This window comes from Bombus huntii, chromosome 12 (assembly GCF_024542735.1).
Source record: "Bombus huntii isolate Logan2020A chromosome 12, iyBomHunt1.1, whole genome shotgun sequence".
In the NCBI taxonomy this organism is placed as follows: Eukaryota; Metazoa; Arthropoda; class Insecta; order Hymenoptera; family Apidae; genus Bombus; species Bombus huntii.
This window is the reverse complement of record NC_066249.1, coordinates 5,433,434-5,450,003: the sequence shown is the minus strand read 5'-3', so window position 1 is coordinate 5,450,003 and position 16,570 is coordinate 5,433,434. Positions and strand designations below refer to the sequence as shown.

The 16,570-nt window shown below is 40.3% G+C and overlaps 3 protein-coding genes across 8 annotated transcripts in view; 1 reads left to right on the top strand and 2 right to left on the bottom strand.

Annotated features, from left to right (window-relative positions):
• Positions 1 to 246: 246 nt before the first annotated feature.
• Positions 247 to 3,549, top strand: LOC126871738 (tyrosine-protein phosphatase non-receptor type 14). Of its 3 annotated transcripts, none has more exons than XM_050630904.1 (7): positions 247 to 655; positions 1,025 to 1,391; positions 1,463 to 1,631; positions 1,707 to 1,868; positions 1,939 to 2,027; positions 2,097 to 2,298; positions 2,373 to 3,549. In XM_050630904.1, exons 2-7 carry the CDS (start codon positions 1,042 to 1,044, stop codon positions 2,694 to 2,696), a joined length of 1,296 nt encoding a protein of 431 aa, XP_050486861.1. In that variant the 5' UTR covers positions 247 to 655; positions 1,025 to 1,041; the 3' UTR covers positions 2,697 to 3,549. The 3 variants fall into 3 exon arrangements, with proteins under 3 accessions (XP_050486861.1, XP_050486860.1, XP_050486859.1); XM_050630903.1 differs by having other exon boundaries at positions 248 to 729; XM_050630902.1 differs by having other exon boundaries at positions 248 to 812.
• A 158-nt stretch (positions 3,550 to 3,707) lies between these two features.
• Positions 3,708 to 4,955, bottom strand: LOC126871754 (uroporphyrinogen-III synthase). The gene is made up of 2 exons (XM_050630952.1): positions 4,492 to 4,955; positions 3,708 to 4,420 (listed from the first exon to the last, which is right to left on the bottom strand). The coding sequence occupies exons 1-2, from the start codon at positions 4,676 to 4,678 to the stop codon at positions 3,807 to 3,809; spliced, it is 801 nt and encodes a 266-aa protein (XP_050486909.1). The 5' UTR covers positions 4,679 to 4,955; the 3' UTR covers positions 3,708 to 3,806.
• A 2,297-nt stretch (positions 4,956 to 7,252) lies between these two features.
• The window catches only part of LOC126871719 (uncharacterized), a 150,839-nt gene continuing 141,521 nt past the window's right edge, over positions 7,253 to 16,570 (bottom strand). For 3 of the 4 annotated variants that reach the window (XM_050630845.1, XM_050630843.1, XM_050630846.1), the window contains one exon: positions 7,253 to 7,908. The gene's annotated coding sequence lies outside the window, so the exon portion shown is untranslated. Of the gene's footprint in view, positions 7,922 to 16,570 lie in introns of all 4 variants that reach the window. The other variant, XM_050630844.1, reaches the window with a different exon arrangement.

The following is a 16,570-nucleotide window of genomic DNA, read 5'->3' as shown; positions in this document are numbered from 1 at the left end:
ACGCGGGTAAGACGCAAAAACTTTACCAAGTGGAATTTTGCACGCGTCACGTTCCGCTTATCACGAGACTCGTAATTTTATTCGATCCAACGCGATAACAGGATTTGCAATAAAAGGCAAGCGATTAATTTTGATAAGACCATTAGTCATCGTGTACATATTACGTCCAAGGAATTTGAGTTACTTGCATAATGAGATGTTTAGGGAATTTTTTCGGTAACTAGACCTAGTGATATTTATTTCTAGTGAAGATCAGTAGAATTTTACTCTAGTGTATAAGTTTTCGATTTAATATATCGATTTATCCATAATGTAAACAACTTCCAACAATTTCAGCCTAAATTTGACTGACTTTCTAATAAAAAATATAACATTGATCGTGTTTTTCACCTAGATATCAAAAATATGACCAATCTAGTTGAAAAATATTTGGAGAACATATCACTTTCGATAAAACTACTTTTATTCATAATCTATATGTTAATTTTATGCGTTTTACGCATTTGATGTATTTCTTATGAAATTTCTGATGCTATCTTCAATTTGTTTTAACTGAGAAATCCATCGTTTTAATTTCTCGTGCCATAGTAGCTCGGTTTAGGAACTGTATATATACCACAGTTTTGTAACTAGCATTAATGACGTGAAAAACGAGGTTAGAAATGCTTTCGATTTATTAAACGTGAAAAATTATACATTTCTCATGCTCGACAGAGTGGAATGTATACAGTACGTGTATGCATATATATTTCAATTAAAAGTAAAAGTACCGTGGAATGTGAAGCATTTCGGTGTTTGGTCGTAGTTATACGGTACTTATTTTTCTCTCGCGGTCTTAATAAAAGCGCATCGTTGCTGCAATCTTTTGTATTTTATTCGTTTCTCTTTCATTGTTAAACTGTTATCTCCAGCATAAGTCTTTCATTGAAAAATACTTTTCAATATCCAATGCAGTGAATCGAACATAAAAAAATTCAATTTCTATAATTTTGTTTAATATTATACCAATGCTGTCTTTTTCCAGTTAAACGCGTTATTACAATGCCGTTTAAGTTTCATTTGAAGAAAAGTCGACAATATAATGTGGTCTCCAAAAATCAGTATGTGATCTGCATAGAACTGTTGGATACCACCTCCATAGAATGCACACTGAGTATTGATAGCCTTGGTCAGGAGTGTTTGGACAATGTGACTCAACGTTTAGGATTAGGACAGCCTGAATTCTTTGGTCTACGTTATATTTCGAGGCATGATTCTCCATCTCCAAGATGGGTTGACATGGACAAACCATTGAAAAAACAATTGGAAAAAGAAGCCAAAAATTTCAGTCTATATTTGAGGGTCATGTACTATGTTACTGATGTGCAACTCATTCAAGATGAAATGACAAGGTATGTAATATCTTAAATATTTCGATATCATTCAACTATTACCATTTATTTCTTTAATATCATGTTTTTAGGTATCATTATTATCTTCAATTGAAAAGCGATGTTTTGGAAAGTAGATTTCAGTGTAATTCTAGGCAAGCAACTCTTTTAGCAAGTTACTTGATGCAAGCAGAATTTGGTAACTATGATGCAGAACGACATACAATGGAGTGCTTGCAACAATGTACATTATTTCCCAAGGTAATTAAAGACAGCTACCAATAAAAGAATTACTAGATACGTCTTATTTGATTCTTACTTCATTTTATTATTCAGGATGTTATTCAAGCAGATCCTGGAGGGCCAGATTCTCTTTTGCATACTGCTGTATGTCAATACAAGAATCTGGTTGGTGTTACTCAGCCTGCAGCAGAGGAACTATACATTTCTATTGTTATGCAGCTAGAGGGATATGGAAATGAAACGTTTTCTACTAAGGTATTCACATTGATCCTATAGTTTGCATAGTCTTTAACACAACAACAAGTTTGAGAACTTTGACTTACAGGACAATGGAAATAATGAAGTGATACTAGGAATATCTGTCAATGGGATTATGGTCATCTATCCTAACACACAGACAACACAATTCTATAGGTATTTATTTCGTAAAAATATATCACATGCTGAATTAGCAATTATAGTGGAGATTTATATATGCTTCAGATGGAAAGATATAAGCAATGTGATCAATCACAAAAAGACGTTTAGAATAGAATGTCAAGCCGAAGGCGAGGAGCCAAAGCAATTCATATTTACCGAATCGCGCAATGCAAAATATGTGTGGCGTTTATGTATAGCACAGCACACATTTTACATGCAACATCAAGAATCTCGGCCAATGGAGAGATCAACTAATGGTTATTTCGTAAGTAGTATTTCATTCAAGCGCAACATTGCGCCAAGAACACGTCCAAGTAAAATCTCTGTATCATATTTTAGGACAGCGACACGAACGATTCGGGAGATCATGCGGTATCGGTAAATTTGGATAACAGAAATGCAGAGGGTCACACAAGATGGACTAGTTACAATGATCTCTCAACGTCACCGTATCCCGTTGTATCTGTGTCGTCTACAGACATCAACAACTTACGTGCCTTACTTCCGTCCTATAGACCAGCACCTGATTATGAAACTGCTGTCCAAATGAAATATAATAACGGAGGAAATCCACCCCAGCCTTATTACGCTAATCAATCCACGATTGTGGGAGCAGATATTTCGTGCCTTCTTGGTAACGTAGTCAATCGAAGTAGATATTGAAGTTACGAATTACGAGTTCTACCATCCAAGATCATACGAGATGAGAAACATAATCGTCCCGAGTATTATAAATGTTTTTAAAGAAGCAGTATTTTCTAATAATTATTCACATACAGATACACCTTCATAAGAAATAACAGAAAATCCTACATTCTGGATTAACATTTTACTGACCGCTTGCGATTCAACAGCATACGTACGTCCGACCGGCAGCTGAGGCACAGATTCTCCCTGACGCCGACTCTGTTTCGGTTTAGACTCTCCAATACCATTTTTTTCGTTCATCACGAACGGTAAGTTTTTCAAATTGGTATAAAACTGTGAGAGCTTACAAAGCAACGCAACTGACACTCAATTGCTGAAGGTATCTTAGTACTAAATAACAAATTACTGCTCAAATAATGAGAAAGATGGTCGGCAACAAAAAGCCGATTAATAGGCTATCGGTCGGTAAGCGTCGGAGACAAAAAACCGATTAATTGGTTATCGGTCGGTAAAGTGTTAATGGTTAAGACTGACACGCACAATTTTACGAACTATTTGTTCTTTCACTCTATATATTAAAACGTACTATTTTTAAATATTAATATTTTGCGTAGCGCAGTTTCATTATGTTCACAAATAATTCCCTTTATTATAGATGGGAAAGTGATCTTTCTGATTATATCAGTTTTTTGACATAAACATTGTTATAATTTATAGCATATAGTAATGTATAGAGTGTCATATAAGAGCTAGATAACATCATACTGTAAATAAATGGTAATCTTATTTTTTTTTAATCAATATGTTAAATAAAATAAGATATTTATTATTATAACCAAAATAAAGTTTACTGATATCTGTCAATCTATGAACTGATTGAATTTACTAAATAAATATCCCAACAAATATTCTATAGAAATAGATTATATATAGATTATTAAAATATACATATTTTAATCTATTGAGGTCATATTATCGTATTTGTAATATGTAATTCTGGACCATGGATAAAATGACTATTATCACTTTTTATCTTCTTAGTGGTATAATGTCAACAAATTAAATACAATTTTGATAGATTAACAATAATTATATACTTACATAACACAATAATAAACAATTTCTTCATTCAGTCTTTTCATCAAGTCCACTTTTCTCAGCATCACTAATGGCCTTCAATAGAGATATTGGATCAGGTTTGTTCGCAGTAGCAAATACTTTCAGACCAGTATGGACTAGTGCTTGCTCAGTCACAGGTCCAATAGCAACTGCTTTTATATTGTTCATATCGTACAATTTCTTTTTCAATAGAGCTACTATATGTTCTACTATCGATGGACTAAAGAAAACAAATATTTTGGGCATATTGTCCATGAATTTTAATAAATCACGCTCCAAAGTTTCACTGGGCAGAGTTCTATAAGTAACTATTCTATGGACATTTATGTCACTTTCATTAAGGGTCTTTTCAATTGTTTCTCGCCCTATCTCGCTACAAGGATATAGTAAGGGCTTTGATTTCTTTGCAACAGAAGCCACTAACAATTCAGCTAATTCTTTGGCATTGCCAGCTTCTTTACCAAAACAGTTGTCTGAACTTAAGTGAGTTTTAACAAAAGATTCAGTTGCTGGTCCTACACAATACACTGGCAAAATTCTCCAGGGGTGTAGAATGTCATCATCTTCCTTTGCAGAAAGTTTAATTGCCTCTGCAGCACGTCGGCTTGTTAATATCAACCCTATGAATGCATAGAAGAAGATAATGAGATGAATGAAGATAAGGCACTAAAATCATATACAATATTACTACCATAGTATGAAGACGATGACAGAAGGCATTCCCTGAGCTCCGATATATTCACGAATTCGAAACGTAAAGTAGGTAAACAGTCGCACGAATAACCTGCCGTTTTCAACGTTTCTACGTAAGCCTCTTGTGAATCATTCTTTTCAGACAAGCCACGACATAAAATTATTTTTTCGTAACGCGGTGCCATATTTGCGAATTTTCCCTTCGTCACATGCACTAGAAAACGTAATTATCGCACACTAATAATTCATACGGAAATAAACGTTCATAATTATTCCGATATATCAACGGAAACGGACGCAAGTAACTACATGACGCGTTGACGGATATTCAAGGATACTCATTTTCGAAAATATGAGACAATTCATTGGGATTATTTTGAAAAAGTGACTAATATATTACGCGCCAAAACAGCAATTCGTATCCCGGCACGAGAGCCATTTTGGTTAGTGTAGTACGATCGTCCGCCACCAGAGGCTAAATTTGCTTTTGATTATCGAAACTGTTGTTACTTTCGATAATCGAATTTTCAAATAAACGAGCAAGTTGAGTTGACAATAAGCAAACGCGTTAAAAGTGATATCTTTGGCGAAGGAAAGACAGGATCGGAATTGATTTCATTGTCACTTTTATTGAAACACTCTTTAGGGTACACAAGCTATCCTAGATAAGCATTAAGGAAAGTATAAAAAAAACATTGAACAACTGCTTACGAAATCACAAAGTGGATGTCTGTTCTTACGATCGATAAACGTATCATTCGAACGCGTGCATTCGAAGGCACAACGATCCTCGACCCTTACGCATCGAGTATTTCGCCATGAAAACACGAATCGTATGATGAAAACCGACGTGCCGCCTTGTGATGCTGAAACATCGTTTTACGTCAATCAGGCGCAACATAAAAACGCGGACAATGATACACCCAATGCCCTGTAAAGAACTAGACTTAACAAAGAAAGGACACGAGGAAAGAAGGACAAAGTCATGTATAGGATAAAATATGGATATTATATCATATAAGATGGTCGAGTGGAAAAAGGAAAAAAGTAGGGAGTTTTACGCGCTAAACACTGGCAGCATTGCAATCTGTTCTCCTGGCAAAATCTCGGCGAACGTCGATATACGAAATATTCGTTTTCGGTTTACGAACGATTATAGCGCACAGAGTTCCATCGTAAAGGGGACCGAGTGCCTTCTTACTCGGATTCATTACGCAAAATAGAATGTTTATCATGAGAATCCAGAATCTTCTTAACATTACAACTAGTGAAACTTATGTTACAGAGAACTGTGACAACTATTACGACAGATTAAAACGTATTCTTATTATGAAACTATTTTTCAAATCAGCATTTGAATCGAATTCTCTTCCGGTTCTATCTTGCCTTTCCTCCGAAATCGAGAGGAAAATGGTCACTCTTAGCGGGATATTCGAATCGTATAAATGCACAACTCTTATCTCGCTTACGATTCTTTGAATATTCACGAGCTCTATCATCATTATTATTTGTTCAAATATTTATAACTACGCTCGTCTCGTCGACATGGTTCGTTGGTTACTTCCGCTCGTAAAATTTCATCGATGATAAAAGAATAAGAGTAAAAGGAAAATTTTTTAAAGAAACATTGTAAAAAGCCTAGCCTAACCTAGAGTACGCTTAAAATCTACTTAAATAATAATCACAAATGTGAGACCAAGGTCCAGAGCGCGCAGTCTGGCCAGGACCATTAACCGACAGGCGGTCTCGATACCTGATTTCCGATAAAGAATTTGTTAAACAGTTCCTTTACGCAATCTCGGGTGTCACAGGCCTTCGTCGATTTTGTTCGAAACGCTGGACGCAGAAATGAATGTAGATTGAAGAAAAAAATTGTAAAACCAATCGATTACCCGTCCGAATTTTTACTCGATAATTATCCGAGACTAAAAAAATGAGAGTCGGAAGGGTACTTCGTTAATATTTCACTGTTCTGTGAGTAACAGGTAGAATATTCGTCGAACCTCGAACCGGAGCTGTGACAAATGGCTGGTGATTTGTCAAACTCTCGTTCGTTCGAAAGGTGAACAACGTCTGTCAGAAAGAAGTTTCCTTTTAACGAGAAAGAAAGGAGGAAAAAAAAAAATTAGAATTCATTAAGCCCCTGTCCAGTGGGTCGACGACTATCGTCACGGAATCTTCCGGTACCGGGAACCATCGAAATAAAAAAAAAAAAAAAAAAAAAAAAAACAAAAGAAGATGTAGAAATAAATGCCTAGCAATTAACTTGAAGACACTCCGATAGTGAAATATTATGCAACTTACATACTTAATTGGCCTTAAACGTAAACAGTAAAGTGTAAAGTTATGACTTAAGTACAACCACAAGAAGTTAGTCATTATTATGGCATTCATAATCCTTAACTACGCTCCCTATTAGATTAACTAACGGCGCGTGTTAACGTAAATCTCTCTGCTAATCGTGTGCCTGATGATTTTTCGCAATCTTCGCATCGCGAGAAGCGCTTCCGTAATCGACCACCTTATCCTCTACCGCCTACTACATTCGCTATTTTTTGTTCCCTTCCTTTAGAGGCGATCTCGTAATTTCATAAAACCATCCTCGGATACTATTTTCATTGATCGTTCTGGATCCAATCGATTATTCTTCTCGTTTCGAAGACGACGCAGCTCTACTTTTCCACGAATTATCTCTCAGTAATTTCTCGAGATCTCTGTAATTACAAAAGTCGCTCAAACTTTGGTAGAGCGAGTTTCCTAAATCGTACTCCGAGTCTCTTGACGTTTACATAAAAACAGGACTCCAAAGATCAATCAGATTTTCATCTATCTTATTCCTCTAGATTACAATTTGTCCTTTTTTTTCTTTTTTTTTATAAAATCGTTCCCTGAGCCTCCTCGATCTTTAACCTCGTTTCTTATTGTTACTTAATTAAGTATGTCAGATATTCAGATTTATTCTACTCTAAAGCTACAGAGATCTTGCTGCTAGATCGCGAGTCGTGAGCGCCGTCTTTCGAGTACCATTTCCGGTTCCTTCAGGTCATCCAGTTAGCGTCGTCACAGCCTCGTCTTCGAGATGAAAGTTGAATGCAAATCTTCGATTGATAATCGCAGAAAGCACGCGGTATATCGTTGCGATTCTTGCTCTTTTCTCGTTCTAACCGTTTCTCGCGGTTCGATGCGAGAATGATTCGAAAGGTTAGGTTTTCGAATGGCTGTCGCGGCTGCGAGGGATTAAAAAAGAAAAAAAAGAAAAAGGGACAAATGGTGGGATCATCGACGGACTCTGGATCCGTCCCTCCATCGTTGCTTGAGCTCTGGCTACGAGTTTTGATTAATCGAAGACATCGGAGATCCTTGACGCCCCATCCGGACCGCTCTTTGCCTTCTTCAGCCCTTCGTCGGTTCGAATCTGAAATCAAAAGCTGATACGTTAATCGAGTCGCGTTGATTTATCGATTATTCGTATAGAAAGCAAGTTTAGGAGGATAAAATTGGAAAGATGTTCTTTCTAGGGAATGATGTAGAAACAGTAACCTACTTTAGTATGAAAATATTATTATTTATTACCCCCCTCGAGAAAATGAACTTTCCTACATCTAATCTCGCTCTCGTTTGCCCCTTTCTCTTTCCGTCTTAACAGGAATGGTGTCAGGATAGACGGACGGTAGATCGGCAAAGAGCCGTGTCCAAGAGCATGAAGATCTCAGCTACCACCACGTGCTGGTTTCCCGTGGTAATCGGGGAAAAGGAGAACGATCCTTGGCGGTCGAACGAGCAGCCCCGATAATCGACCCTTCGAGCGTACCAATAATTTGACGTAATTTAATAAACGCGACCCTGGCGTTCGTCGTACGTGCGCCGGGTCGCGCGACTATCATTACCGACAGTTTGATCGTATCTGGTCAGTGCGTAATGACGATGCACCTAGTCCACCGTCAGTGCACCAGTGCTCGATCATCGGTCATGCAAATTGCCGATGCAGAATGCAGGCCTGCCCTCCGCGATACTGACCATCTTCTCTCTTTTACGTGGGAAACAATGTATCGTGGTGTATACAGTTCGTTGATGATTCGTGTCTTGGAAACGGAGCTAAGATCACACATAGATATTCCTTCAGAGGAGTGTCTAATCTGTCGAAAATTTCCGAAAGCTGGAACGCGTTGTAAAAAGGGGCAGTTTCAGAGAAACACCAAGATATTTTGTACGAAGTTATATTTTCTTTAAATTCAGATGTTCGCTATATTTTCGTTTAGTCAGAGGAGACACGAAGGCACTAGAGCTGATCCGAGTTTTCGAGGCTGGCGTTCATTTCCTACCGCCACTCGTATATTCCCGCGCACCACTCGGCTACCGCCACGGCCACAGGCTGCGCGTTCGTAATTTCCTTCGGTGCCATAATAAACGGCCAGACGAACACACCAGCCATCCTGTGCTCGCGTTCTCTTATACATATACACGCATCTTGAAGATGGTTAGCGGCGCTTTACGCTCCGTTTGAAATTCAATTGAAACATCAAGAATTTCAGTGGCGGTTTGCAGTGTTAAAACGACCGCTTTATTATTCGCGAAGGACGTGCGGCGACCCGTGCGGGATAGGTCATGATCGAATAAGTAATGAAATACGTCGATTCCATCGCACAAGTGGATCGTTATCAAGATGATTCATGAGAAAGATGACAGGGGGAAGGTAAAGAGGGCAGAAAATGCCTTCGTTTACAGCTGTTCCAGACGTTTACCTAACGACTAATAATATCTAAGAATATCCGAGCGTTTTATACAATTGGTAATTAAAATTTCACGACGATTTGTTATCGCCGCAAAATAATACCGGTGGCGCAATAACGTGCTTCTAATAATGGTAAATGGCGCCCACAGACTTCCACTCGCTCGACTACCTGAATATTTCTAATCTCTGTCTATATTTATCTTTTTTTTTTATCAATCTCTTATTATCGAAGTAAGAGAAAAGAGAAAAGTAAGCGCATAAAATATATTTTGAAACGCAGCTTTCTTCTTGGCTTTACTTCGCTGGGGCGAATGCTTCAGCACGCCCTCACGATGGCGTTCCATCTAGCCTGTTGCGTTCAACGTCCCCCCAGACGGAGGATTCACGGCGAAGAGTTACGAGCCTTCAGACTGATTATTATTAAGCCCCGAAGATTTAAAGCACCGCTTTGTATACCTGGCTAGCGCGGCGAACGAAATTCATTTAGCGATCGAACAACTGCGACGCGCTCGACGTTTTAATCAATCAAACGGGTCAATAGCTTCTCTCCTCCTTCGTCTCTCCTCACGTGGCCCTCGCCTCGCTTCTCCGTTATCTTTCGAACCTACTCCTTTCATTCAACGAAGTTTCGAACGATTCGAAAAGCAACTTGTTAGAAAAGATTTGTTCCTTTGGCGGAATAGAAATCACAGTGTCTTTCGACTCGGATTTTTCATGTTTCCATCAACGGACATGTTTCATCCATCTGAGGTTTGAGTACGAAGCTTAAACAACGATTATCTTCGACAAACTGAAGCGATAAATCTTATCAGCGAAAGCGCATCGGTGATTGTCTACCATCGATAGAAGAAGATGGAGCAAGTAATAGAGCGGTGTATGGACGTACGCGCGGAAAAAAGGAGCAAGACAAAGGATGCAAGGGATTCAAGGTCGCGTTTGTGAAACGGCAATCGAACGAATCGATAAATCTCCAGGCGACTATCGATACCGAGAGCCCGCCCCTATGTACAATGTTGTCATTGCACGGTGCGGCATATTTGCAAATTATTTATCACTCGACGGTACGTAGCAATTACTACGAGAGCCTCAGCTGAGGTATTTCATTCGACGATAATCGTGCGAAATTCGCGTTCGACGACGGTCGAGGCTTTCGCGTCGCTATTAATAATCGTAAACGATCATTAATTTTGCGTCTGATGTTAAATCGAAAACGTGATTTTTCCTTTTTCTTTCTCTTTTTTCCCCCTCTTTTTATTTGCATTGAAAGCAGGCAACAGGCAAATTGAAACGCGAGAGGAATCTCTGCGTAAGATCGATTCTAAATATAGACCGCACATTTTATTTTCTATTCGAGTTAAACGCACACCGTATTGCGTCGTTACCGTACCGTAACCGTACGCTAAAGAATAGGGTGAACAACGATAAACTGGAAGATGTAACGTTTGCGAAGTGTGACGAATGATACGTGAAACAGTTTGAAGAATTTCAAAGGGTTGAGGAAAGTTTCAGCTACTCTTCCAAGAATCCTTTTCAACAGGATATTTTCGTCGAGAGCGAAAAGAAGTTGGCTTTTGCAGTCGCTTTCGTGGCGTCGTATCACGTCGAGTGAATGACACGACACGAGTCGCCGCGCATGGTACGCCATACGTTGGAACAAAAACCCTTCTGCCGTTGTTCCATAGTGCGTGGCCGCACAATGACCGTGCATGTATTTATTTTTCGGCGACTATGTGTGACCACCGCATCCAACCGAAAGAAAATTATACCTCGAAATTTCAAGAAAAGGAAATATTACAAACTGGTACGAGTTTCAGAATGATCTAATCTCTCGCTTCGATCGTTCTATCGTCCCCAAAGCCATAAATATTAGCACGTCGATAAAATAGTAATATTTTCATAGTTTACTAACGCATCGTATTACGAATCGTTGAAGAACGATTTTCAAGCTTCGACGAAAATTCTTCGTGTTAGAAGCGACGTTTGCTCGGTGCACGTGTACTTTTCGCAAAGGCCGGTGCCGCGGTCCGGCCGTCGGTGTGCAGAGGTCACCGACCCGGACCCCTTCGCCGGCCCAGGATTCGCTAAGGGGACCCAAGCTGGGCCAAACTTTCGGTAATGAACCCATTGTTGTACCTGCCACCGTTTATCATGTTGAAGTCGCGTGAAACTTCTTTCGCTGAAAGAACTTTGTCGAACCAAGCTACTATATTCGATTCAAACACGCTATGCAGTTATTTCGTGGAAAAAAACGTGGAAAATGAAAAATTTGTAAGCTGTTGCAACCGAGACGGTAAGGATTCTTAAGCCTTCGTCTTTGGGATGCGACGTCCTCGAAACATTTTACGATAATTTTTTAAGTTACGGTAGAATGGTCGTTTGAGAGGGGAAATGTTTGAAAGGTTGGAAAACAAAGAATGGTTACAGTGGCCCGTTTCCGTGCGGACAGCTGCGACCAGGTACTTACAGCAGGCTTCATAAAGGAGGACCTTTATTGGCAGTCGACGTCGCTTCGTCGCGTAGCTACAAAAAAGCCACGCTGCAATCCAGCCGCGAAAAAATTCGCTCTCGCTATTGTCCCAGTGCTGAAATGCCCTTACACTCGCGTATGAATATGACTATGATGATACCCGTAGCAGCGTGGGTCGCTTTGTTCCTCCTCCTCGCTCCTTCTTACCCCGCAGTGGCGTAGGATTCGCCAGGATCCGTACGCCACACGAAAATCGAACGCAGCTGACGCTTTTCCCTTTTATCGAATTTTAATTACTTCCTTTCTGCTATTATATGCCGACTGTCGTGCCACAAAGCAATGGGAAGGTTTAACGTTTAACGATAATAATCCTAGTGACGGCTGTAAAATTTTATGGTAATCGTGAATGCTATTGTTCACAATTTTCTTACGAAGAAATATCCTTCTTTAATACCATATTCAAGTATGGTTGAACAATACGAGAACTTGGAATTTCAAATGACTACTCGACGATGAGAAATTTCATAAATTCGAGGAATATCGTATTTTACAAACAGCGATATCAAACTTGTCCAAATATAAAGTTCCAAAAAAAAAAAAAAAAAAAAAACTCCAAGAGCTTGGCACTCAAAATTTCTTTGATAGAGACAAATTTCAGAACGTGCTACAGGCTCGAAATAGCCCGAAGCGGAGGATGCTCAAATTCCAGACAGGCAAATGTCGGCCAGTGAAATTTGCACGTCCCATCGTTGGGGAGTAACGCTTCAAGAACGATTCGCGGTTCAACGACCGATCGTTTGCGAAGCCCTTCAAAGCCTGGCAGCCAGTCGGACGTCATATCTCAGCCGCGATCGTCTCGAAGGAAACACTTCGCTTTGGGATTCGCTTTGCTGCTAACACACAGCTTTCGTCTCTCTTTTCCAGCAACTCTGCGTTCCTCTTACTTTCTTTCTTTTCCTCTTTTTCTCCGTTCGCCAATAACGTCGAAACCCGAGGATATTTTCCACGAGACGTTGTCGGCCCTCGTAAAGATGGGTCTTAACATAATATCGCTTGTGTAAACTGGCGTAAACTAGCGTAAACGAGCGTGACGCGATTGCCAAGCAAAGTGGGTTCCCCCCTACTCGATGGCACGCCGCTTCCTCTTCGACGATTTTGGTGAACTGTCGCGCGTGCCACTTCTGGCGAACAGTTTTCCTCTGGTGTTCGTAATTAAATAAATAAATAAAAATCAGCCAATTGACAAATTCGTCAAACGGTATTTCACAGTTCTAAACTGTGTAAACACAGTTCTACGTCTCAGCTTTCTGGAAAAGCTCCAGCGGTAGAATTATTCCAAGTTCGCCGAGAAAACGATGATCGAGCCGGTTAAGTAAATTCTCTTATCGGCAATCGGAATTTTTCATAAAGTTTTTGCATCGTGACCAAGTAGAACGAAGGATGGAGCAACACGGTGAGAATATTCCGCACTTGCGGCGTCTAGCTGGTGGAACGAGTCAGCTCGTGGCCACGGCCTTGTTTCCCGATCAGAGGTCATACAGGAAGTCCTTTTGCAGAGTTCATACCCATAAGTTACTTGAGCGGCCTTTGTCGCCGTCTCATGTACCGTTCTCAACCATGTTATGCTACTCAGCCGTACTAATACGAGAATCTTAGTTAAATCTTGGCCGCTTATCGAGAATGAAATTCGTGGGAAGAGCGTAGCCTGGCGAGACTCGGGGCACGTGGAAGGGAAAAATCGAGCTGTAAAACCTTTCTTTCCCGTTCGATCGTTTGATACCTTTGGGGTTAACGTACGTATACCTGGCGAAAGAATTCTAAAGGTGGCGACGTTTTGAAATTTTATTATTTTTACTCTTCCACGATTGCATCTATTTGCTACTTGGAAATTTTTATTCGCGAAAATTCCAATATTTGTCATGTACGGAAAGTAGACGTATCGCCATAGCTCACTGCGATAAGACCAATAAATTCAAATGATAAGGGTAGCGAATACGACACGAAGCCGCGTAACGGTAACATAAGGCGCGAGTCCAGAGGTGTTTCAAAGGGACATTCAAACTAGATTCAGTTTGTCAAAGGGAGAAAATGTAACAACAAATAGCAGGGAACGAATGAGCCAACTGCATGACACGTGCACGTAGGCGAGCAGCCAGCTATTTTCCGATGCACACGTAGATCGTACCTTCCTTCCTTCGCTGCACGCGCTGCACAAAGCGCATTGTTAGCAATCGGCCGACCCAGATCGCTTCGCTCCATTCGGCTTGACCGTGGTCGACCGGAAAAGAACTCCGAATTCTGCGAACTCCGATCTAACCTCTAAATCTTGTATAGGTAGTTTTATCGCGATGGCAAAGTCGAGAGGAGATCCTGACACACTCGTTTAAAATACAAATTTGTCAATTTAGTTTCTATCCTGTTCGATAAAATGTTGGAGAATTTAGATAGAAAAGATGGACGAGGTTTAGATCAGCGATTGAACGTGCAGCTTTGAAACACCCTGTATGCAGATACATCACACTTATCACGCGCAAGCAGGCATCATTCCTCTTCGTCTCCTTTTTAGGATACCGCAATTTTATCCTGTCATCGTCTTATTGGATAGATTCTTCTTTTTTTTTCCTTTTTTGCACAATCAAGAAACCCTATGTCATAATCTTTTTCCTTTCGTGACAGATGCTGACAAAATACAAATCTCGAATCGGCCTCGAGTCGAAACAAATAACGACCGAGTGTAAAACAAATCTCTGTGATAATCCAAAATACGATCAAGTATAATCCGACAGTTTCCTAAATTACATCTGCCTACATGGTACAGTTTGTTTCTCGCGTAGCTTCCTTCATGAATATCCATTCTCTCGGAACGATGGTTTATCGAGAGAAGCATGACGAGCCAGAAGGTGAACGTTGCCAACGATGAAAATCGTTACGTACAGGTTGCACGGCTTGGCAATTGCACAGACGGGATTTTCGCGCGTACTTGATGCGGTGGGTAATTATTATCGGAACGGATCGCGCTCGGTATCGATCGGTATTAATTGGCCGCGCACTTTCACTCGGTGACCTTTATAATCGGCCGGCCGCAATAGACGCCCGGCACAATTTATCATTGTCGCCCGGAGAAAACTTAATTGGTGCCGATGCAACGTATACCCCTAATTGATTTCCAGCCATCATGCCTCGTTCTCTAGCCCTCTGGTTGCGCAACCAGCTCCGTGATCTTCCGTGATTTCCGCAGGTGTTGCGGTCAACGTCTGTTTCGCAGCAACAGGTAACGAGCAGCGTACGTCGAATGTTCGACGGAGATATCGTGGCTACAGAAAGTATTTGCCTATCGTCCGAAAGCATCCTGATCGCAATGTAAAAAGTCGCTATCGACAAGAGGATATTCACCAAGGTTTATTTTTTTTTTTTTTTTTTTGTTGAGAGATATCTTTTAATGCGGATGCAGAAGCTCACGTGGAAAAGATAAAGTTGCTCTTTTCTCTGAAAAGGTTAATTTCGGAAGATTATATTCGATTTTTGCTTTTTTTTTTAAGAAAAAATTAACGTGACAACTTTCAAGGAGGGAAAATTAGAGAAACAAGTCCGTCTGTTTTGGCAATCGATCCACGTAATCGATAGTTTCTCAAATCAGTTTGTTTCTTTATTTATCTTTATCTATCTTGTTCGAAGCTCAGGCAGTCAAAGGTCTTGACGCGATTTGCATTGCCACGCATGCAAGGGACTCGCCTATTTGCAAATATAATTGCACCCTTTGCTTCTAAGTGCAGGATACGCAAGCTTTTCCAACGTCGACCTCGATCGCGTACACGATTATTATGGTGATTCCTTAATCGAGGCAATTAATCGAGGCGTCCGTCGGAAATGCCTGGAAAAGGGTCTCGATGGACGACGTTTTCTTCCAGTGAATATTTTGACGCAACTCAAAGATCAGTTTCGAGTTACGGTTATGGGAAGAGATTGCCGGTATCGTTACGAGATATCGATTTTAAGTTTCTCACGATTATGTTACGCAAACGAAAGTAAATGGAAGAAGGTAAATGAAATAGGTGGAAAGAAAGTTCGATTATGAAGGAAATCGATTTTAAGACTGTGAGAAAATATTTTTTCACTTCTTCTACTATTTCATATTATTTCCTTTTCTTTTCATATTACAAATGGAAAAGATCAAAGAACGTCCATGGACGTAACAAAATTACAAAGAGGAGAGTGACTATCGACGCTGCTCGAAGCAGGCAAAGCGACCTTGACAATCTATTTCGCGCGGACTACAGGACCAACATTAGGACTGACGTATGCAACCAATGTTTTGCATCGATCACAGCGTTCAACTATCAACTATAAGCAAGTACACGTTCGCCATTATCGTGAACACGATTCGAACACGAGTTACACGATCGTACAAATTTCAAACAGCAGTCAGCATCGAGGTAGTCGGACCACCCTGTACATAAATAGAAGGAGGTTATGTTCGCGTACGAGTGTTCGTCCGAGTTTCTACGTTCGCCAGAGCGGCGAAGGTCATAGTTAATCGACCGAGAGATACATAGTCACTCTGGTTACAGCGGGAAAAGTAACGACTGCTATAATTGTGGCCCTTCGTTTCCGTTTCACCAACGTATACCAGCAACGCACAATTTCCAACGGTGAAACGATCGAGCCTCGAACGATCGTTCCTCCTAGTACGGAAAGAAGAAAAGAATAGACGAAAGAAGAAAAGAAGCAACTAAGGGCTCTGGCGCGTTCCAGTAGCGAACGCGATTTTCTCACGCGGAGAACACGATTTTCCATGTAGAACGAATCGAAAGTGGAAATCCGTGAGATCGAGCGTCTATTTCTAAGCTGAAGAAGAGGATGTTCCATGATGGAAGAAAA